General features: G+C 45.1%; 1 protein-coding gene across 1 annotated transcript in view; it reads left to right on the top strand.

The window, feature by feature from the left end:
* PIAS1 (protein inhibitor of activated STAT 1) overlaps positions 1–18895 on the top strand; it is a 54947-nt gene extending 36052 nt beyond the window's left edge. Inside the window, 12 exon segments of the mRNA XM_066559128.1 lie at positions 901–985; positions 1722–1769; positions 2618–2708; positions 3217–3351; positions 6782–6887; positions 8383–8456; positions 13031–13191; positions 14708–14838; positions 15061–15238; positions 16712–16854; positions 17055–17092; positions 18599–18895. Of these exon segments, the coding sequence (XP_066415225.1) occupies positions 901–985; positions 1722–1769; positions 2618–2708; positions 3217–3351; positions 6782–6887; positions 8383–8456; positions 13031–13191; positions 14708–14838; positions 15061–15238; positions 16712–16854; positions 17055–17092; positions 18599–18895 (1487 nt within the window).
* The last annotated feature ends 5375 nt before the right edge of the window (positions 18896–24270 follow it).

The following is a 24270-nucleotide window of genomic DNA, read 5'->3' on the forward strand; positions in this document are numbered from 1 at the left end:
TATAGTAAACCAAAAAATGGGAAATTTATCCAGTGTTTAGTGCACAGATAATTATATTGATTTATTCAGAATAACTGTATTATATTATATAATATTTATTCAGATATTTATTCAGAACTTACAAAATGATGAAGAATAATGAGATTGAAGTGCAACTTAGGAGCAGCTTTTCATTCACTGTGTGTTGGTGAGTGTGTGGAATCATTCTCTGGGGAGGTGATGCTTTCGGTTGATGATTTAAAAAACCTTTTTCATTGCTGCAGTGGCCCTGTGAAGGGCTGTGTTTTAGCTAAAACCACTATTTTAGAGATATTTAACATTAGTTTCCAGCAGGAGCATTTTACTCTTGAGCACTGTTTGGTTCTGGAGCGCTGTGGCACAGAGTGGGAAGGCTTTAAAATCAGATTTTATGGCTGCGGATCTCATGAGTTCTTGGCTTATTCTGCATATATTTAGTGCATTGAAGTCCAAAAAACATCAAACTGAAATGTGAGATGTCCCACGTGTTGTGCTCAGCCCCTCTGTGAACTTTGACAGGCCGAGCCTGATCTGGTGCATGGAGGGAAATAAAAAAGTGATTGATGAGAAATCCTCAGATGTATTTTTATTTCATATCAGGGCACGTTTGACATGAAATTACAGCGATAAAAAGCCTTGATTTGCCTCAGCTCTGCTGTTATCTCCAGCCCCATTTTAATGTACACTTTATAGGCACATAAAGTTTGTTCATTGTATTTTTATTTACAGGAGGCTTCCAATGGCAACTTCCTCAAAAGCTCTTCAGAGCCAGATGTGTCTGATGCTCCTGGAGTTAAAAAAAAAACCCCTGTGTGTTCTGACTCGATGTAATTATTTCCTGATTGCCCTGGCTGCTTTTTGATGCTCTCTGCTCTCTTGCAGCCTCAGACAACAGCCAGAGGTTTCGAGAAACCTGCTTTGCCTTCGCGCTGACGCCGCAGCAAGTGCAGCAGATCAGCAGCTCCATGTGAGTGGGCTCCAGCAGCCCTGAAATCCCAACAATCCGCCCCAAATCCACCCAGCTTTCCACAGCCCTGCTTGGGGACCGCAGGGGAAAACTCCTCTGGGGGATTTGTTTGTCTTGTTGTATGGGGAGCAGAGAATTCAGCCCCACCACTGAGTTTGGGGTGGGTTTCGCTGGTGTTAAGCGCCCTGAAAATCCAGAATTCTGCTTCCTGCAGCTCTTCCTTGCCACCACTTTCTCTGTTAATTCGTTATAAAGTTGTGACTTCATGGTGATCCATCAGAATTTTCTTTCTAATATACAAAAAAGCCAAAAAATCCCACAGAAACAACCCATAAAACGCATAACTCACCAAAACAAAAAAAAACTAAACAAAATCCCCCCAAAAAACCAGCAAAAAACCCCAGCAAACAAACAAAACAAAACCAAAACAAAAAACCTAAAAAATGAAAACAAGAAAAAACCTCTAACAAAAACCCCCACAAAAATAGAGGTCAGACACAAATTTATTTACCTCAAAAAATAAAAACTCTTCCTTTTAACCTCTCTTGAGAGTGGTGGTTTGAGCAGGAGCGGCAAAGTCTGGTGTGCATTACATACATACCTGAAAGTGTGAATTTTCCATTTTTTTATGTAAAGATAAGATGAACTTCCAGCAAACTCTTGAGGAATCTGTATTGCAATACTGAGAAGTCTTGTGAACAGCAGGATATTTTAATCCATTTTCTCTTGTTTCCAGGGATATTTCTGGGACCAAATGTGACTTCACAGTACAGGTCCAGCTAAGGTAGGGATTTTGCTGCCTGTTGGTTTTTAGGATTTACCTGCCCAGCAGGTTGGGAATTCCTGGATGGAAAAGAGCTGATTTTCCTCATCCTGGTTGATTTTCTTGTCAGTGAATCCTTCCTGTAATTCCACCTTGGTCATTCCAAATCCATGAGCAGGGAGGGTTGTTTTTCTTAGCATGGGCATTCCAAGATCTGCTTCTTTAGGCACTTTGGGAGTCACCAGCCTGGTGAATTTGGGGGATTTTTAATCAATCATAAATGGATTAAATCTTGTGTCTCAGCCTGGTGGGGTGGGATGGACCAAGGGTGAGGAGGGGATGAGGGAAACCAACCCCTCTTGGATGATCCATGGGCAGGGATGGGGCAGGTCCCTGGAAGGAAGCCAGGGCAGCTGAGAGGTTCTGCTGCTCCTTGGGATGATGCTCATGGTCCTGCTGGCAGCAGGAAGGGTGTGTCCTGCTGGGACCCAGCAGCAAAAACACCTCTTTGAGCTGGAAAGAAATAAATCCAACAGCAGAAACCGCCTGGAGCTGCAGCTGGGACGGGGGAAATGGCGTTTGTGACACCTTGGTCTTGTGTGGAGAGGTCAGGCTGCAGAAGAGGCAAAGAAGAAATTGGGGGTGGGATGAGTCAGGCTGAGGAATTCAAGGAATCTGAGGAGGAACCTCCAGGCTGCTGAAGCACTGTGATTTTGGGGGGTTTTCCTGCTCAGTGGCATCATTGGAGGGCTGTGTTTAGCAAGATCTGTCGTGATTTCAGAGCTCCGTGGAAAAACAATTCCTTCTGGGAAGAGATGATCTTTAGATCAGTGTAGAAGTGAAAGATGATGGCAGCTCTTTGCTTTTAGGTTTTGTTTATCAGAAACCAGTTGTCCACAAGAAGATCACTTCCCACCCAATCTGTGTGTGAAAGTCAATGGGAAACCATGCAGCCTTCCAGTAAGTGAAATCTCCTTTTAGTACTCATTTTGGGATGCACTGTTAGGAATTATCTGCCTGAAAATTTATCCCAGTCTTCGTTTTCACATTCTGGAGCATTGGAATGAACAGAAAAGATCAATTTGTTTTAGCCAGTAGATCCAGAGTTCATATGGAAGTTAAAATGCATCATCCCTTTTCGAGATGATACATTGATACATTTAGTAATATTCACATGAGCAGAGAAAAAAAGGATTGAATTTTAGGAACTCTGGTCCAAAGTTCGGGGGTTTCTGTTTAGTTTTGCTGGGACAGGAGAGGTGGCAAAGTTCCCTTTAATATTCTGTGGGCAGGGTTAGGATTTTGAATTTCCATCAGGAGAAAGAGCTTCTAAAATGCTCCATATTTTATTGTCTGATCCTTCTCTCTTTGAATTAACCACAGAGCCTGGTCCAGGTGTATCGGGAGGGGCAGGAGGCAAAAGCACCGTGGGATTCTTTTTTCTGAGAGCTGAAATTTTGCTTTTCAGGGCTACCTGCCACCAACCAAAAACGGTGTTGAACCAAAGCGCCCCAGCCGACCAATCAACATTACCTCACTCGTCCGCCTGTCCACCACGGTCCCCAACACCATTGTCGTGTCCTGGACTGCAGAGATTGGCAGGGTGAGTGCCTCTGGGGGCTCTCCTGCCTGCTTGAGAGATAATCCTGGGCAGAAAAGCCTTGCTGGGCTGGCCACGGATGTCCTTGTCTATGGCGGTGTTCACGGGGGTCCCAGGAAGAGGGAGGAGACGAGGATCTGACTCTGTGCTTCAGAAGGCTGATTTATTATTTTATGATATATATTATATTAAAACTGTACTACAAGAATAGAAGAAAGGATTTCATCAGAAGGCTGGCTAAGAATAGAAAAAGAAGGAACGATAACAAAAGCTTTTGTCTTGGACAAGGAGTCTGAGCCAGCTGGCTGTGATTGGCCGTTAATTAGAAACAACCACATGAGACCAATCCCAGATCCACCTGTTGCATTCCACAGCAGCAGATAACCATTGGTTACATTTTGTTTCTGAAGCTTCTCAGGAGAAAAAATCCTAAAGAAAGGATTTTTCATAATTTATCATAGCTGCACTTGTCCAGCTGGAATTCCATGCTGCCGGGATGTGCTCCCTCAGATCCCCCCCTCACCTCGGGGTGGGATCTCTCCCTCCTCATCTCTGTGACTCAGGGAGGGCCCAGATAAAGAGATAAAGGCATCCTCTAAGCCTTTTGTTTGTTGATTTGGCCAAACTTCAGACTTTGAAGCTTTTCCTGACTGCAGGGACTTGGCAAAGCTTGGCTTGGACTTGCAAGGAGCGGGTGCCATCGAGCGCAGAGTGGCCCTTCAGAGCTGTGAGTGTGGACACAGCACAGCCCAGCTGATTCCATTGACCTTTTCTACATTTCTCCCAGCTGCTCTCCTTATCCTTCACATTTAAAACCTCATGTTTTTACCATTTTTTTTTTGTGGCTGTGGGGGAGAAGGTTACAACCAGTGTCAGAAAATCGCTGATGCTCCACCGGGCTAATGAAATCTGGAACATACTGGAAAAAGTGACTCCAGTAAATCAGCCATGAATTACTGAGCTGCTTTCAGTGCTGGCACCAAAGCTGCTGGGTGGGCATTCCAGAGGCACCGTGTGCTGCTGCCACTGCCCCCATCCTGTTTTTAGAAGTGCCCAGAATTGTCCTGAGGTGAAACTTTGGCCAAGAATTTGTCAGCGTGCAAAGCCCAGCGTGGAAAAATGCTTACACTCCAGTCAGGGACAATGGGCAGCTCTGAAACACCAGGGTGGGATTTCGGGGTGGATTTCTTGTGGAACAGAAAACAATCTCCATTCAGATGATGGCTGAGTTACTCTGGTCCAAAATATCCTCTTTTATCTAATGAGAGCTGCAGGTATCAGAAAGTAGCAGTTCCAAATCAGCCTCTTGGGTTTGCGTGCTGAACTGCAGGTGGGTGAGTCCCAGATGCTGCTCTGAGGGATTCACAATTCAGGATTTAGGGACAAGAAGTGCCTCAAGTTTGACTCAGTCCCTTGGGAGCTGGCTGCTTCTCAGGTTTCACAGATTAATCAGTTATAAAGAGCATTTTGGGGAAGTTCTGGCATAAATAAGCATTATAGGGCAGGGTTGGAGCAGTCTGGGACAGGGGAAGGTGTCCCTGCCCATGGCAGGGGTGGAATGGGACAGGATTTAAGATCCTTTCCAACCCAAACCATCCTGGAATTCTATAAAAAACAATCCTTCCTAAACAGATTCTTTAAGACACGACCTTTCCTGATTTGATTCTTTGAGACTTTGACAGTGAAATGTGAAGAATTATTTTATATTTGGCTGTGCCTGTGTAGCACAAAATCTGAGTTCCCCTCTCCCCCTTCCCTCAAGAGTCAGTTCTGGTCCCAACTGTGCTCCCTACCTTTGCTGGAGTCCTCACTGTGATTTTTACACAATCTGTTTCAAGAGCCTTCTGTACAAGATGCCTTGGGCAAGTTCCTGCCTTTGTAGATTCAAGCTGTCGGTAAATAATTTCACAACGTTAATTAGCATTTTTCTAACTCCTCTCCTAATTGAGGCATTAAACAAACAAGTTAAGGCAGTAGTGGTTTTTAACGATGTGAGAAGCGTTCATTGTGAGAATAAAATATTTAAAATGTGGTGTTTCTGATGCTGCTCCAATTGGTGTGATTTTGTGGTGAGATATATCACTGAGAGCCTGCCTTCAGATCCTAAATAAAGGATGGGGGATGTCACAATTGCATGGATTTTTTTTAAAGTGGAAACATGTGGCACTTGCTGAGGGAAGCCTTTTATTTTTCAATTTAAATTGTAAGAATTCAGCTCCAGGTTTAGCCAATGTTCAAATCAAAAAATAATTGATGTGTCCTAACGTGAGAACACGGATTTGGTCCTTTCCATTCTGGGGGATGAGAGGTGTTGCTGCTGAGTCACATTTTTAGAAAGACATTTATAACCTGATTTTTCTGGAGATTATAAGAAAAATGAGAGCTTCAGAAATCCCAGGAATTTGGGCTCCATGGCAGGAAGACTTCATTCCATGAGGGAAGGTTCACCTGAGTTGTGGCACTTGACAGAGTTGGGTTCTGCCTCTGACCTGCTTTGGTGGTGAAATTCACATTTCAGAGACAATTGAGTGCAGGGAGAGAAGAAAAAGATGGCCAGTGCTTCAGGTGATACTGCAGGTGATGCATCTTGGGAAGAGGCATCACTGTTCCTTTTCCTATTTTGAAAACAAAATAGGCTTTTATTAAAAACAAGAAAAACTTCTGATCATATTTGACCTGACAGCTTTCCTTAAATGCACTGACACCAGTGCAGTGCTGAACATTATCCATATAAAATTAAATATACTGACACAAGTGCAGTACTGAATATTATCCATATAAAATTAAATATACTGACACAAGTGCAATGCTGAACATTATCCATGTGAAATTCAGTGTACTGACACCAGTGCAGTGCTGAACATTATCCATATAAAATTAAATATACTGACACAAGTGCAATGCTGAACATTATCCATGTGAAATTCAGTGTACTGATACAAGTGTACTGAATATTATCAATATAAAATTGAAGTAGCTCTCCTCCATGGTGCTCTGCAATCCCATAACAAACTGTTGAGTGCTGCAGACAGGGTTTTCCCTGATGTTTTTGGGGTTTTCCCTGATGTTTTTGGTGTTTTCTCTGATGTTTTTGGGTTTTCTCTGAGGTTTTGTGGTGTTTTCCAGAACTATTCCATGGCAGTGTACCTGGTGAAGCAGCTCTCCTCAGCAATCCCATAACAAGCTGTTATTTGCTGCAGACAGGGTTTTCCCTGATGTTTTTGGGTTTTCCCTGATGTTTTTGGGTTTTTGCAGATGTTTTTGGGTTTCCCTGATGTTTTTGGTGTTTTCCAGAACTATTCCATGGCAGTGTACCTGGTGAAGCAGCTCTCCTCAGCAGTGCCCTGCAATCCCATAACAAAATGTTATTTGCTGCAGACAGGGTTTTCCCTGATGTTTTTGGGTTTTCCCTGATGTTTTTGGTGTTTTCCAGAACTATTCCATGGCAGTGTACCTGGTGAAGCAGCTCTCCTCCACGGTGCTCCTGCAGAGGTTGCGGGCCAAGGGAATCCGGAACCCGGATCACTCCAGAGCACTGAGTATGTGTCTGCCGGGCTTCTGTAAAAAAGGACAAAAATTCACTTTTTGTGAGGGGAGATTGGGAATTAGGACTGTGCTAACCGAGCTTTGGACTTCCTACAGCCCTCTGGGCTTTGGGCATGTGATAGTGGTGTTCTTTGTGTTCAGCTCCAATTCAAAGACTCGGAGCCTTTGTTTGCACTAGGAGCCAGTCCAGGAACCCTGTTGACACTGTGAGGGGAAAAATGCAAGAGAATCTCTTTCAGCTCAGCCATCCTGGCTTTGTTTGTGCAGAATGGCACAACTGTGCTCTGCAGTCAAGTGGGCATTCAGTACCTCAGGAGCAGGAATTGGTGGAAGTTTGTGGCATAAAATCAGCACAAACTGCTGCGGGTTTGGTTTTCAGGGAAAGGGGAAAATCCCAGCCCCTGATAATAGTGGTGGTACTCTTTAATTAATGCTCTCATCAGGGGCTGTACCTTCTACAGAGGGGAAAAATTAGTGCAGCAGCAAAAAATGGTGCAGAATGGCACAAGTTCTACCATGTTTTACAGTGAGGTGGGAGTTCAGCACCTCAGGGCTGAAGCCTCCCCCTGGGCCTGGGTCTGGGCATTTTTGTTCCCAAAGTTGTGGGGTGAGCCTGGGAGAGTGCCCAGCACAGAGCCCCTCCTCACTACAGAGTGAATTTGCTGCCTTTCTGTTTCCTCTGACAAGAAATTGATGGAAGTTTGTGGCATAAAAACATAAAAACTGCTGCAGGTTTGGTTTTCAGAGAGAGGGGGAAATCCCAGCACCTGATCCATATAAAATTACTCTTTAATTAATGCTCATATCAGGCATTGTACCTTCTCCAGAGGGGAAGAAATGAGTCCAGCTAAATAATAATGCTGGGCATTAATTTGCCATAATGCAGTTTGATGATTTATGAACAAAATGCACAAAAATCTACAGATTTATGCACAAAATGCACAAAAATGTACAAAGTTCCAGGTGGCAGCTGCTCTGCAGGGTGAGGATGAAGGTGTAGGTCCAGTTCTTAGAGCAGGAATAAAATGACTCTGACTTGTTCATTTTACCAATGGCTGCTCATGAAGCAGGCCTTGTAAATAAAAATAGAGGATGAAAAACTCCAGGGATCAAAGACTTCAGTGTTTCACTGCAGTTATTTGAATCTCAGATTTTGTCAGGGCACTGCTGACTGCCTATTGCTCAATTTGCTTTTCAGTTTGAAATCACTTGATGATGATTTTGGGGGTTATAGTGGTGCCTGTCCATGTGAGAGTTGTTAACAAGTTTAACTTGGAGTTGGAAGGGAAATTAATGTGATATTAAATAGTAAATAATGGTCAGGTACAAAGTTGCATGCAATTGAGTGAAGGCATTTCCGGACAAACACATTTTTAGGGGTCTCGAATTCAAAGTTTACTCTGCCATTTCAGATTTATTTTATTTCTTTATCATCCAATTAATGTTTGATTTAACCTAAAATAAACCTTTTCTTCTTTCGAATACCAGTTAAAGAGAAACTAACTGCTGATCCAGACAGTGAAATAGCAACAACCAGCCTAAGAGTGTCTCTGCTTTGTCCAGTAAGTTGATTTTTTTATTCCCTCAAAAGTGATTCTGATGGAAATGTGGCTGTTGTGGGAGAAGTTACCTTGTGTTTACCTGGTGTAACTTTGTGGGGACAGAGAGCAGCTGAAATTGTCTGTGCTGAAAAGCTTCTGAAATGCCCCAGGGAAAATGAATATTCCATTAGCTTGGAAATGTTACTCAAAATATATGTAAGCATACATTTAATGTGTCACTGGATCCTCTTGAGAGTGCAGCTTGGGCTTGGGTTGATGAAAACTCTCACAAAAAGGGGGAAAAGGGGGGAATCTGATGTTCAAAGCAGCCAAAGGGAGGCAGCACCTCCTGGAATTGTGCGAATGCACGCTTGGATTTAATAATCTGAATTTAAAACCAAAGCAGTGTCCTAGAATTGTTCACACCAAATGTTTGGATCCCACAGGAACTGAGCAGCAGCACAACTGTTGAAACTCTTACCAAAATTAATGACACATTAAATTAATCTGTTTCTTGTTTTGTCTCGATCTGCTCCGGCTCGACACAAAATTCTCAGTTTTAAAATCTAAACAAGAAAATTGGAGTTTATTCCTCCAAAATTGGAGCTTATTTTATTTTTCCAGTTATTACATATGTTCTTAGACTCTAAAAAGATCAACTTTTAGAGGTGTAAGCTTTGCCTCATAAGAAGGACAATCAACTGTGTGGTTACTTTATATTTATATAAAGTGTATATATATAAAATAAATATATAGATAAAATTATAATACAATTAATAATGAAATATAAAATATAAATAGAAATTTATATATATTTTTATATATATTTATATTTTTATTTTATATATATATATGTGTGTGTATATATATATATATATATGTATATATAAAATATTCTTGCAAATGCTTAAGTGTGATATTGTCACGATCTTCAGTTTTATTCCTTTCTCCGTGCCAACATTGATTCTGGCTAAGGAAGATAAGGAATTTATAAGGTAGATAAAATTAATTAATCTGTGGAAAGATCCAGGAATTTCATTCACCAAATTAAATCCTGATCTGTAGAGTTAAAACCTCAGAATTGATAATCTCAAAAAGCTGTAACTTCCATGTCATATTTTGGAACACTGAAGCATTAATTAATTATTTTAAGTAACTTGGTGCATCTGGTGGAATTACAGATTTTATTCCATTTATTTGATTTGTCAGGGTGGTTTTTTGGATTTTTCTCTTTGTCCTGATTGCCTCCATCACTGATCAAGCTCTCCTTCAGTGCTTTTGGGTTCCCTTTTTCCCACTTTTTCCTCCTTCAGTGCTGCCTGATTTCCCTGCAGCTCTTGGAATAATCCATCCAGGCTCAGTGGGATGAGGCTTCACCTTCCAGGCTTTTACCTGGATCCAGCTCTGGATGGAATTCCATTTTCAGCCCTGTATTTTCACTTGCTAATCTACAACCTTTTGGCTCAGGGAGAAATTTTAATCTGTGTTTTGTGGTTGTCTTCTGATGTTTAAATGCTCTGAAGCTGCACCTTGAAAATGCTGATTTGCTCTCCAGCAGCAGAATGGAAAATTCAGGAATTTCGCATCACTCTGGGATTGGGATGGTGCTGCTCTCCTCTCTGCTGGCTGTGATTCTCCCTGGGAATAGCCAGGAAATAAAGGAGGGTGGTGGGTTTAGCCTTTATAACTTTAATTTTAGTTTTAATTTCAAATTTAGTTTTAAATTTTAATTTTTATTTTTAATTTTGCCCTCCAAGCTGCTCAGAGCTTCCTTGGAATTTGGCATCCAGGATCCACAGGGGCTGCTCTGAGCCTGGACTTCAGAGCACACTCAAATTCATGTTCATTTTTCCCCCCGAAAGCACAAAGAAATAAATCCTCAGGCCCTGCAGCAGGACCAAATACTTAACTGGAGGAAAATTCCAAATCCAGGGGTGCTCTGGAGGTTCTGCAGCTTTGTTTACAAATCCTCAACTCCCGTTTTTTAGCAGGGAAATAGAAATGTTTTGTGTGCTCGTAAAAGAAATTAATGCAGTGGTTTTTTGGCTGCCAGCAGGCAGGAGTCAGTCCCAGTGATGGGAATGCAGCTTTTCCACACTTGGGATGCATCCCTGCTTCTTTTGGTTTTGTGTGGCAGAGCTGATCCAGGAGGTTCAGTGCCAACAATGGGAAAAAAGCATCAACCTGGGAACCCTGAGCATGGTTAAATCCCATCACAGGCAGAGGTTTTTTTACCAAAACTCTGGGAAAAAAATCTTACTGTTTTTTAAATCTGTTTTCTTTTTCCTCAGGGACATCACAGGCAGAGGTTTTCTACCAAAACCTTGGGAAAAATCTTCCTGGTTTTTAAATTTTGGGGTTTTTTTCCCTCAGGGACATCACAGGCAGAGATTTTCTACTAAAATGTTGGGCAAATCTTCTTGGTTTTTAATCTGCTTTTTTCCCTCTGAGTAGATGGGGGTTTAAGTCCTTCCTGCCTTTGACTTTCCTTATTTTCCTTTTGAAGCATCCAGGTTTTCCCTCTGATGCTCCTGAGCTGGGGGTCTGGGCCCAAAAATCAAATGAGCCATTGCCCCAGCAGCTGGGAGATGAGAATGCCTGACACACACAGGGCAGGGGAGGGGAGTTGGTTTTGGGATGGGAAGAATGCAGGTTTTGGGATGGGAAGAATGCAGGTTTTGGGATGGGAAGAATGCAGGTTTTGGGATGGGAAGAATGCAGGTTTTGGGATGGGAAGAATGTGATTTTTGGGATGGGAAGAATGCAGGTTTTGGGATGGGAAGAATGTGATTTTTGGGATGGGAAGAATGTGCTTTGGTCATGGATTTGGGGGGAGGAGTTGCTGAACACCTGGCACCAGAGGATCTCCTGTGGGAATTCTGTCCCCAGGGAATTCTGTGTCCCCTCCCATCGCTGGGGACAGGGTGACAGTCACTGAGAGCCAGGGGGAAGGAAAATAAATGAGGTTTCAGTTCAGAGGGAATAAAAACAAGGCCTCACCATCAGGCTGGAGGAAGTGGTGGCCTGTGAGAAGAGCCTTTGTTTGTGGTGTGGGTTTGGGTTTGGGGATATTCTGGTGCCATCCTGTGGCATCCTCCCTGTACTGCTCAGCATCAGCTGGATTGAGCCACATCCCAAAAATCCCACTGCCAGCCCTGGGAGCAGCCAGAGCTGCTCAGGTGCAGCCTTGTGGATGTTTTAGCCAAATAAACACAACTTCAAACTCCTCAGTGGGAACAATTACCCTCCTGATGCCTCAGGTTTGGATTTTTATATTTTTCAGGTTCTGTGCTGCTTCAGTGGGTGGGTCTGGGCTTCACATGAGGCATGCTGAGCTCTGTGCACAGAGCAGGGACACAAAACAATTCCTGCTCCAGCTGGGCACCAAGGACAAATGACCCAAACCTCAGCCCAGGAGCACAAACCCCGTGGGCTGGAGAGAGAAAAACAAGGATGGGACTGCAGGGGCTAAAGCTGGAATGGGACAATGAACTGCAAGGTGCAAATGGAGCAGAACTGATCCCAGGGACAGAGCCCGTGCCCGGCCGTGCATTTTGGGGCCATTTTGGTTCATCTTGGGTGCAGCCCTGGCTGGGCTCTGGTGCTGCCCAAGGTGGATCCATGGAGGAGATGCTTTGAATGAATCCCTGCTTTATTCTGGAGCTCTGCCCAGCCTCTGCTCCAGGGCAGCCCAAGGCATCACTCCATAAATTGTTGTTCTGTTGGGTTTTCGTGTGGTGAAAATCCTGTTCAGACCTTGCTGCTCTCACCTTTGGTGTGGTCGGTCCAGGCCCCTCCTGAGCTGCACTTGGCTGCAGCAATGCTTAAAACAAAGAAGTGATTCAAATAAACAAAAATACATATTATAGTAGAGCCATGTAGCATGAAGTAGTCAATAGACAACAAAGTTCAAAGAGTTTGTTTTTAGTTGCACCAAGAGGAAGAAATGTGGGAAATAGTAAAGGTAAGATTTTCAGAAAGCTGTAAAAACAAGCCTTAGAAATAGAACAGAGAAAAAGGAACTAACTACAGCTGCACAATCTGAAAGTAGAAAAATTACAATAGTAATTTTTAAAATAGTAATAAAAAATGACAATAGTATAGCAAGCAAGAACATTTGGGGTTTTTTGAGCAACTGCTGGGGTTTTGTGAGGTGATGTTTATTTCAGATAAAAGTGAGATTCCTTTTGCTGTCTGCTGTCCTTTCAGTGTAATGATGCTTTCATGATAATGAAGGATAATTCTGGTTTTGGTTGATATAATACATTGAATAATATATAATAATTCTATTTTTGGTCCATCCAGGACACTGCTATTTACAGGTGCTCAGTGCATTTTTGTTACAGGAATATGGCAGGATGTATTCTTTCAGCTTCCTGGGTCAAATAAAACTCAAAACATGATTTTTATTCACTTTTATGCCATTTCAAACATACAGGGAGGAGGGAACTGTGTGCATGTGACAAAACTCAGATTTCTGAGAGTTCTTTCTGGAATAAATCTCAACCTGACTCGTGTCTCTTTTCAGGCAGGAAAGCCCTGGTGCTTAATTTAACTCCAAGGTAATAAAATCCTGGTTTTTTTATCTCTTCCAGCTTGGCAAGATGCGCCTGACCATCCCCTGCAGGGCCCTGACCTGCTCCCACCTGCAGTGTTTTGATGCCACCCTCTATATCCAAATGAACGAGAAAAAGCCCACCTGGGTGTGCCCTGTGTGTGACAAGAAAGCTCCTTACGAGCATCTCATCATTGATGGGTGAGTAAAGCTGAAATCAGAACCCAAGTGGGATGGTCCTGTCTGAAACCAAGTGGGTTTCCCTCCTGGTTGGAGCTCCCCGTGCTGGATTTCCCTGCTGCTGGTCAGGAATTCCTGAGCAGCTCCTTCTCAAGGATTCTGCTCCTTCAAACTCAACTTGATAATAATGAGAGCAATTCTCAGTGAATTCCTGAGCTTTCCTAGGTGCAAACAGCACATGTTGTATTTCCTTTTAATGGAGCAGCTGTACAAATCTGGCAGGGCTGATAACAGACAGAGCAAATCAATGCTGCCACCCCTCTGAGTGCCTGCACAATTCCGTGTACAATTTCACACTCGGGGAGTTGCTATCTATAGAAAGTGACACACAGATTGATTCCCTGGCTCTGCCTGCCTGCAAAACACTAAAAAAAATAAACAAATCTCACCTCAGGCTGGGCCAAGTGTGCATTTCTGGGGTTGCATTTTAATTTCTTTAAGAGAGAAATTTTTCTTTTTTTTTTATAAAGGGAGAGAACGGGTTGAGAGGTTTCTGAGAATACTCTCACTATAAAAAAAAAAGCCCAAAAATGGATGAAACACACCCACAAAAACCCCAAAAGCAAAGCTGAAAACCCCCAAGAAACACCAAAATCTTAAAAAAACACCTCACGAACGATGAGTCTCTCAGGAAAGGTGTGTTTTATTCTGCCAGGGAAGGATGAGGTCACTCAGGATCCCTTTAGAGCCTTGCAAGAGATATTCAGGCTGTTCTGGACTCCTGCATCCCCAGATTTCCAGGGATAAATCTGCCTTGGATCAAAGAGCTTGGGGGCTCCTGCTTGAGGTTTCTGCCTAAAACAGCAAAGCCAAAAAGCAGGAATAATGCAAACCCCACATTTTCCTATTTCTCCTGGTGCTGCCAGGTGCAGATGTTGGGTCTGATCTAACTGGAGCATCCCAAAGAGAAAATTATTGGTGGAAAATGCTCCAATCTGGAAAAGAGGGAGCTAATTAAACCAAGCTCTAATTAAAGCCAAGCTCTTCTCTGCAGAACCACATGAATGGGCCTGGTCAGAAGCTGGAATTCCCACTGGCAGTGATGTGCTGCCAGGATCCTAAAATTTTAGGACATGCCTGTGGGAGAAGAGGCTTGCAAATTGAGATTCCCAGCATTTGCTAGGAAGTTTCACAAGTCCTTAAATCCTCATATTTAAGAGAGGTTTCCTCAGTTAAGTTTTGTCAGGATTTTTTTATCAACTCTGGTTCTCAGAATTCCTTTGTTTTGGGAAATAGATAGTTCTGTGTCACGAGCTCTGCAGGATTCCATTCTCAGTGCTTTTAAATAAAAATCTTCATTTTTGCAGATTTTTATTTTAGGTAATGCTTGAGTTTTTGTCAGTGATTCCTTTTTATCAAGGAGGCACTGAAAGAAGAGCAGAACAGTAAAAGCTTCACCACAAATTCAGACTTACACTGACTAATAAAGGGAAAAAAGCTCTTTTCTAGGACTGATATGAAATATTTTTATGGACAGGTTGTTCATGGAGATCCTGAAGTTCTGTACAGATTGTGATGAAATCCAGTTCAAGGAGGATGGGTCCTGGGCTCCCATGAGGTCCAAGAAGGAAGTGCAGGAGGTGACAGCATCCTACAACGGCGTGGATGGTGAGCCAAGGCTGGGCTCTGAAGGGCACTCTGGGACCTCCCAAAATGCTCATTTTTAAGCATGTATTTATAGCTTCATTCGTTTCTGTTCAGTTAATTGGGTCACACCTGTCTGGGGCTGGTGGTGTTTAAAGTTACCAGCGTTCTGTGATTATTTTTAATTTTAATTTGGAGCTTTTTAACGAGCTGTGGCTGTAACCGATTGTTGTTGGTTCTGTGCAGGGTGCATCAGCTCCTCCTTGGAGCACCAGGTGTCCTCTCACCAACAATCCAACAAGAACAAGAAGGTGGAAGTGATCGACCTGACCATCGACAGCTCCTCAGATGAGGAGGAGGAGGAGCCCTCAGCCAAGAGGAGCTGTCCCTCCATATCCCCAGCATCACCCATGAACAACAAGGGGTGAGCACGCAGCACTGCAGGGGGCACTCAGAGATTCCAGAAAAAAATCGGCTCTAGAAACTTCTGGGATTGGGTTAGAGCCTCATTTGGTAGCTCTGGGTTTGCTTCCAGCACGAGGCCTCAGGTTGGGATCACAGCTTTGAGTGAAATGAAATATTTCTGTTGCGTTTGTGAATTGGTGCAAAGGGGAGTCAAAACTTTAAGTGTGCAACACAAAATATTTCAATTGTGTTTGTGAAGTGGTGCACAGGGAATCAAAGATTTAAGTGTGCAACATAAATATTTATGTTGTGTTTGTGAATTGGTGCAAAGGGAAATCTCAGCTTTGAGTGTGGAGCACCATGAAATGTTTCAGTTGTGTTTGTGAATTTGTGCAAGGGGAATCACAGCTTTGAGCGTGCAACACAAATATTTCTGTTGTGCTTTTGAAATGATGCACAGGGAATCAAGATTTAAGTCTGCAACATAAATATTTCTGTTGTGTTTGTGAAATGGTGCACAGGGAATCAAAGATTTAAGTGTGGAACACAATGAAATATTTCTGTTGTGTTTGTGAATTGATGGAAAGGGAATCAGAGCTTTGAGTGTGGAACACAATAAAATGTTTTAGTTGTGTTCGTGAAATTGTGCAAAGAGAAATCACAGCTTTAAGTGTGGAGCACCATGAAATATTTCAGTTGTGTTTGTGAAATGTGCAAGGGGAATCACAGTTTTAAGTGTGCAGCATAATAAAATATTTCAGCTGTTTGTGAATTGGTGCAAATGGAATCTTAAATTTGAGTGTGCAACACAGAATATTTCAGCTGTATTTGAAAAAATGAGTGTAAAATGATGCAGATCTGGGAATGTTTTTCTCCCATTGGGAAATGTGGAAGCAGCGGCCAGGGAGGAGCAGGGCTGTGGGAATGGGGAGTGCCACAAGCACCTGGGCACACCTGAGCAGCCAGGCTGGAAATAGCTCCTGGTTTGCATAAATACTCTGGGATGGAAGCCAGGGATCCTGTGGGAAGTGTTCCTGCTCCACAGTGGGAATCGCTCAGGGACCACTCCGACCCCTCAAGGCCTTTTCCAGCTGGAATCACCTGGGAGGGTGCCAGTGCTGTGGGGTCACACAGGTCCCTGTGGGGTTTTGGATTCAGTGTTCCTTCAGGATTGTCTTGTCCTTGTGGAAAACACCTGTAACACATTGCCAGAGATTCCAACACCCATTTCCAGTTCCTGCTGTTTGGGAATGAACTTTCCCAAATTCCAGCTGTGCTGGGCTGAAGGGATGTTCCTGATGGAATTCTGTGAGGAGAAGCTTGGGGAATGTGTGATGCAGCTTTGGAGTGGCTGCACATCCTCCAGGAAGTTCAGAATGTGCTTTGAATTGAAGTTCAAATTGAAAATATGCAAACAAGCATCCCCTGATGGGACAGCAATAAACCCAGAGTGTATTTTATGCTTTTAACAAGCCTTTTTTTCCCCTTCCAGCATTTTAAATTTACCCCACCAAGCTTCTCCCGTGTCAAGAACCCCAAGCCTTCCTGCTGTGGACACCAGCTACATCAACACATCACTCATCCAGGACTACAGGCATCCATTCCACATGACACCCATGCCTTACGACCTGCAAGGTGAGTTCTGGCTGCACCTGCACAGCTCTCCAGGCACACATTTAATTATAAAATTAAAAAAATGATGAGGTTAATATATCTGGTAACAAAGAGAATTTGGAGTGTCATCAGTGTTTGGCTGGTTTATTTCAAAATAAGTGGTGAAAAAATGGACAGGGGCTATTTTGAGAAGCTGAATTTTGTTTTTTGTCTCTTGACAGGTTTAGATTTCTTCCCTTTCCTGTCAGGTGACAATCAGGTAAGTCAGGGAGAACCAAATCCTGCGGCAAACACTTTTCCAAGCAGGATTTGCTGTGTGGGAAGCAGCAGCAGCATTATCTGAACACAGGTGTGGGATGAGGCACAGCAAAAATAAATATTTGGACAGTTTTAAAATTTTAAACTCAGCAGCCACTTCATTGTGGAATGAAGGTGCAGCTTGATCCCTTCTCCTCCAAAAAAAGGGTGCTGGGGTGTCTCCCTGCCCTTTCTGCCCTCCCAAGGAGGGAAATTGCACTAAAATTGCCCTGAAAGCTGAGGGACACTTTGGTATCCTCATGGAGAGCAGAGCCTGCACTGGGAATTTGGGCCAGGAAATCTGGCTGAATATCCAAGATCTGAGAGTGATTCTGATCCAAGGAATGCTGCTCTGGTTGTGGAGAAATCTTTGGGAACAAGGCTGGGACAGCCTGGATGTTCAGTCATGGTGGGAAGGAGCACTGAGGGCAGAGTTCCCCCTCAGGGAGGTTGTGTTTAAATGGGATTTTTGGCTGCTCCAGCTCCTGCCCTTTGGGGCTGCAGCAGAGAGGAGGACCTGGGACAGCCCCTGCTCCACCCCGTGGCACCGAGCTGGCCCTAAATGCATTTCCCAGGATTGTGCCTTGCTGCCAGCAGGGATCAGCACAGCTCCACCTCTCCGCTGGGCTCGCCCTCACTTCTGGGGCTGGCAAAATGAATTTGGGGGAGTTTCACCCCCAAGGAATTTTTTAAACAGCTAAACAAACAAAAAGCCCCAAAAGTGCTGCTGCTTGCCCTTTTTCCTGGTTTGGGTGCTGTGACCCCATTCCTGCTTCCCCTTTTTTGTGGTTTGGGCTCTCTGATCCCATTCCTGCTTGCCCTTTTCCTGGTTGAGGTTCTCCAATCCCATTCCTGCTTGCCCTTTTCCTGCTTTGAGTTCTCTGATCCCATTCCCTCTCCGCTGGTCTGTGGGGTTTGGGTTTACAAACCACGTTTGTAACCCCAACATCCCCCAACTCCTTTCGGCTTCAAAACTGGGGGAACCACAGAACTAAAAATCCATTTCACATCCCACTGCCCGAGCTGCTGTGAAACCCAGAACTGCCAAAACCTCCCCTTGACAAAACCCCTTGATTTCCTGCTGCAAAACCTGAATTTTAACCCCTTTATTCCCTTCTGCAAAACCTGAATTTTAACCCCTTGATTTCCTGCTGCAAAACCTGAATTTTAACCCCTTTATTTCCTGCTGCAAAACCTCAATTTTAACCCCTTTTTCCCTGCTGCAAAACCTGAGTTTTAACCCCTTTATTCCCTTCTGCAAAACCTCAATTTTAACCCCTTTATTCCCTGCTGCAAAACCTCAATTTTAACCCCTTGATTTCCTGCTGCAAAACCTGAGTTTTAACCCCTTTATTCCCTGCTGCAAAACCTGAATTTTAACCCCTTGATTTCCTGCTGCAAAACCTCAATTTTAACCCCTTTATTCCCTGCTGCAAAACCTGCATTTCAACCCTTTCTCTCCCCCCAGCATTACAACACCTCCCTCCTCGCTGCCGCCGCCGCCGCCGTCTCGGCCTCGGACGATCAGGAACTTTTGCACTCCCGCTTTTTCCCCTACACCTCGTCCCAGATGTTCCTGGATCAGCTGAACGCGGGGGGCAGCAGCTCCCTGCCAGCCACCAATGGCAGCAGCAGCGGCAGCAACAGCAGCCTGGTCTCCTCCAACAGCCTGCGGGACAACCACGGGCACCCCGTGCCCAGCAGGAGCAGCACGGACACGGCCTCAATCTTTGGTATCATACCAGATATTATCTCCTTGGACTGATTTATTTCTATTTTTTTTTTTTTTTTGGGGTGGGGGGTGGGATTTGGGGTGGGTTTTGGGGACAGAGGAAATCTTCGTGCTCGGTTTTCCTTTCTGTTCGGAGAGAAAAAAAAAAAAAAAGTTAAGACAAGGTGGTTTTTTTTTTCCTTTTTTTAAAAAAGGGGAAAAAAAATTTATGTGTACAGAGAACAAAAAAAAAAGTCTATTTTCAGTTTTACTTTTGTATATAAACCTAAGATGGCCTCGCTGGTAAAAATATGAAAAAAAAAAAAGACAAAAGAGAAAAAAAAATTAAGAAAAACAAGGAGCTTCAGTTCATTTTTATGGATGCTGAAGATTTTACACCTGTGCATTTGTCATGTGAGTTTCTTTCCTTTTCTTTTTTCCCCCCTATAGTTTGGACACCAATGGCATTATTTTCTCCACAGTTACAGAAACAGGAGAGGAGCTGAGCTTCTAAAGTTCAAGCTTGGGGAGAGGGGCTTTGTCTCCTCTTGGAGAATTTCCCTTGGCTGGTGGAATCTAATTCCCCCATCCCATATTTAGTGCAGATTTTATAATTCTGGCAGCAGAGCAGGCCCTGCTCTGTCTGCAGCCCAGAGCCTTTCAGGAGTGGGGTTGTTTTTTTGGGATTTTTTTGGCATTTCTGGTTCTATGTCCCCTCTACCCAAGCAAATTCTCCTTTTGAATTCCATGCTTTAGTCAGGAATGTTGCAAATTCATCCAGGGAACCACACAAAGCTGACTTGGGAGATTTAGGTTGGATTTCAGGGAAAATTCCACCTCCAGAGGGTGTGGGGCACTGCCCAGGCTCCCCAGGGAATGCTGACATTCCCAAGGCTGCCAGAGCTCCAGGAATGCTGGGACAAAGCTCCCAGGGATGCACAGGGTGGGACTTTGAGATGCCCTGTGCAAGGACTTTGATCCTCGTGGGTCCCTCCCAACTCAGAATATTCCACATTTCTGGGCTTCAGTTACTCCTGAGGGCTTGACCCCATCAGATCCCAGCTGAGCAGCGACCTGTGGGACAAGGTGTTCCATTTCTGTGCAGTGGAGCCCCAAATCAACATCAGATCCCAGCTGAGGAGTGACTTGTTGAGGAATTCATTGAGAAATGAATCTGATTTGGTCGAGATGTTCCATTTTTGTGGCGTGGAGCCCCAGCTCCCAGCTGAGGAATGACCTGTGGCACGAGATGCTCCATTTTCATGGGGCAAAGCCCCAGACCAACGCCTCACTCGGGCTGGAGGGCTTTGCTCCTCAGAGCTTCAGTCCTGCTCAGGGAACTTCAGCTGTTCCCTGAGCATGTGTGGGTGGAGCTGCTGTGTTTAGACTCAGCCTAAGCCCCCTGCAGCTGGGCCTGGCCTGGCAGGGTTCAGCATTGCAGGGTTCAGCACTGCAGAGTTCAGCACTGCTGGGTTCAGCATTGCAGGGTTCAGCACTGCAGAGTTCAGCACTGCAGGGTTCAGCACTGCAGGGTTCAGCATTGCAGGGTTCAGCATTGCAGGGTTCCACACTGCAGGGTTCAGCATTGCAGGTTCAGCATTGCAGGGTTCAGCATTGCAGGTTCAGCATTGCAGGTTCAGCATTGCAGGGTTCAGCATTGCAGGGTTCAGCGCAGGTTCAGCATTGCAGGTTCAGCACTGCAGGGTTCAGCATTGCAGGGTTCAGCGCAGGTTCAGCAGTGCAGGGTTCAGCACTGCAGGTTTCAGCGCAGGTTCAGCACTGCAGGTTTCAGCACCGCAGGTTTCAGCACCGCAGGTTTCAGCACCGCAGGTTTCAGCGCAGGTTCAGCACTGCAGGTTTCAGTGCAGGGTTCAGTGCAGGTTTCAGCACTGCAGGTTTCAGCACTGCGGGGTTCAGCATTGCAGGTTTCAGCACCGCAGGTTTCAGCACCGCAGGTTTCAGCACTGCAGGTTTCAGCACCACAGGTTTCAGCACAGGTTTCAGCACTGCAGGGTTCAGCACTGCAGGGCTCAGCGCAGGTTTCAGCACCGCAGGTTTCAGCGCAGGTTCAGCACTGCAGCGTTCAGCACTGCAGCGTTCAGCACTGCAGGTTTCAGCACAGGGTTCAGCACTGCAGGGTTCAGCACTGCAGGTTTCAGCACTGCAGGGTTCAGCACTGCAGGGTTCAGCACTGCAGGGTTCAGCATTGCAGGGTTCAGCACTGCAGGTTTCAGCGCAGGGTTCAGCAGTGCAGGTTTCAGTGCTGCAGGTGAGGCTGTGCCCCAGCACCCCCTGCATGCTCAGAGCTGAGTGCTCCCCCCTGGATATTCCCTGCTCAGTGCCAGCCTGAGCCCCAAACCCACCAGGAAAACCCAAACTGTTCCTCCCCCATCCTGCTCCTTTAGGGGTAGTGGCCTCCAAAATTCACTTTTCCCTCAGAGTTCTTTGGATTCCTCAGATTTTTTTTTTCAGCCATATTTAATTCCTGGTTTCTTTTCTCATTGTTCTTAAGTTGTGCATGACATAGGAAAAAAAAATTTTTTTTTTTTGGTCATTTGGGCTGATCCGTTCTTCTTAAGGAGTGGAATGTGTAAATAGCTGGAATGCAGATTTTTTTCAGGAGATTCTTTTAAGTCAGAGAAAGGGGGAGGGAAGGAAGTGATTCTCTTGTGTCCCAAAGTCCATGTCAGAGAGAGTAAATATTTCCTCTGGTGTGAAAAATATTTTTATAACTGGTTGAAAGTGCAGGTATTGAGTTTATCAGGAAAAAGAGAGTTAAGGAATACTAAAATTAGCAGATTCTTGTCTGAACTTTTTCATGTCCAAAACAACTGTTGATTGCAAATAGTTGCTTCAAGCATTGACAAGGGCCACCTTTTGCCTATGAAGTCGTCTCAAAAAAACATACATAACTATAAATCTTGCATTGATTTAAAAAAAAAGGAAAAAAAAACAGGAAAAAATTTTAAAAAATACAAGAAAAAAAAGAAAAAAATCTTTAATCCAAGTAGCATTAGGTATTGCTGTCTGATCAGTCGTATGGTTATTTGAAAGGTTCACATGATGTGGCATCAAAAATCGTTTTTAGTGTTTTTACAGCATCCCTCTGCCACTAAATAGTTGACTTGAATTTTGGAAAAAGGAAACTGTTGGTGTTTATATGTATATGTGTGTGTATATATGTATTTATAGATCTGTGTGTGTGAGTTCCAGGTGAGTTCAATAGTTTTTTCCCACGCATGTGTATTTCATACATATCTGGCTGATATATTCTATTTCACCATACACCGATTTTATAATTTATTAAATGTCAGTTAAAAAAAGAAAAAAAAAGAAATAAAAGGATAGAAAATGGGAAAGACTTATTTTTGAAACAGTCTGATTTTGAAGTGATTCAACCTCTGCTAGGAATATCTCTTATCCCAGTTTAGGAGAAGATTTTTCGTGGATAAGCTTGAGGATTTCTCTGGAATTGGGAGTGTGAGTGCCGTGGTTTGCCTGGAGCCTGCGGGTCCCAGCTCCTGGAGCATCCAGCAGGAATTTGGGATTGCTCACAGCTCCTTTCCCACTTTTCCATGGAGTCTGTGAAGGGCGACCCCAAGAGCAGCGGGATCAAAACCCTGTGAATCCCGTGGGAAATGGAATGTGGTGGTGGTGGTGGTGGTGATGGTATCCCAGGATTCGGCACTTTGGGAATGGCAGCTTGGACAGGAGCATTCCCCATTCCCTGTGATCCTGCTGTGGGGGGAGGCTCCAGGCTCAGGGCTGGTGTTTGTGCCCTGTGCCCTGCCAGGAGGGACAGGGGCCCTGCAGGATCCACGGCCTGGGAGCATTCCCGAGGCTGGAATTCCTCTGTGCCTGCAAGCACACGTGAGCCTTGTGCTACAGCCTCAGCCTGCCTCTCCCCATTCCCTGCCAGAGTCACTCCCAAATCCCCAAACTTCCAAATATCCAAATGCCCAAATCCCCAAACTCCCAAATGCTCAAACTCCTAAATTGCCGAACTCCCAACTTCCCAAACTCCCCAGCTTCCAAACTTCCAAATTCCCAAACTCCCAGACTCCCAAACTCCAGCTCTGTGGTCTCCAGCCCTGCAGTGGAGGCCTGGGCCGTGCTCCTGCTGTGATCCCTGGAATTGCAGGTGGGATTGTCCTTGGAGCAGGGTGTGCGCACACCTGGGGGGGTTTCACAGAGCTGGGGTGTGCAGATGGGCCTGGGATGTGCACATCTGTCTGGGGATGCGCAGACACAGCTGTGGGATGTGTGCACACGCGTGTCTGGGACGTGCACGCGTGTGTCTGGGATGTGCATGGTTTTGGGATGTGACGCGTGTCTGTGGGATGTGCACACATCTGGGACGTGTTTGTGTGTTTGGGACGTGCACAGATGTGTGGGGGTGCACACGTGTGTCTGATCACACACATCTGGGACGTGCACCCTTGTGTGCGTGACGTGCACACCTCTGGGAAGAGCAGACACCCCTGTGGGATGTGCAGACACATCTGGGGTGTGCAGCCACCTGTGGGACAGGCACACACGTCTGTGGGATGTGCACAGGTGTGTCTGGGGTGTGCACACACCTGTGGGACAGGCACACACATCTGTGGGACAGGCATCTGTGTGTGTGTAGGGCACATCCACACACGTGTCTGGGACATCCACACGTGTTTGGCGTGTGCACGTGTGTGTCACACACACACACTCAGGTTTGGGACATGCACAGAGGTGTCTGTGGGACATTCACACGTGTTTGGCATGTTCACACGTGTCAGACGTGCACACACACATTTGGGATGTGCACTCACGTGTGTCACACCCTCACACCTGGATGTGCACTCACGTGTGTCACCCTCATACCTGGGATGTGCACACGTGTGTCACCCTCATACCTGGGATGTGCACTCACGTGTGTCACACACCTGGGATGTGCACTCACTCACGTGTGTCACCCTCACACCTGGGATGTGCACACGTGTGTCACACTCACACCTGGGATGTGCACACGTGTGTCACCCTCACACCTGGATGTGCACACGTGTGTCACACTCACACCTGGGATGTGCACACGTGTGTCACCCTCACACCTGGATGTGCACACGTGTGTCACACTCACACCTGGGATGTGCACACGTGTGTCACACTCACACCTGGGATGTGCACTCACGTGTGTCACACTCACACCTGGATGCGCACTCACGTGTGTCACACTCACACCTGGATGCGCACTCACGTGTGTCACACTCACACCTGGACGTGCACACGTGTGTCACACTCACACCTGGATGTGCACTCACTCACGTGTGTCACACTCACACCTGGGATGTGCACTCACTCACGTGTGTCACACTCACACCTGGATGTGCACACGTGTGTCACACTCACACCTGGATGTGCACACGTGTGTCACCCTCATACCTGGGATGTGCACA

Source organism: Molothrus aeneus, chromosome 13, assembly GCF_037042795.1.
Source record: "Molothrus aeneus isolate 106 chromosome 13, BPBGC_Maene_1.0, whole genome shotgun sequence".
Taxonomy (NCBI): Eukaryota; Metazoa; Chordata; class Aves; order Passeriformes; family Icteridae; genus Molothrus; species Molothrus aeneus.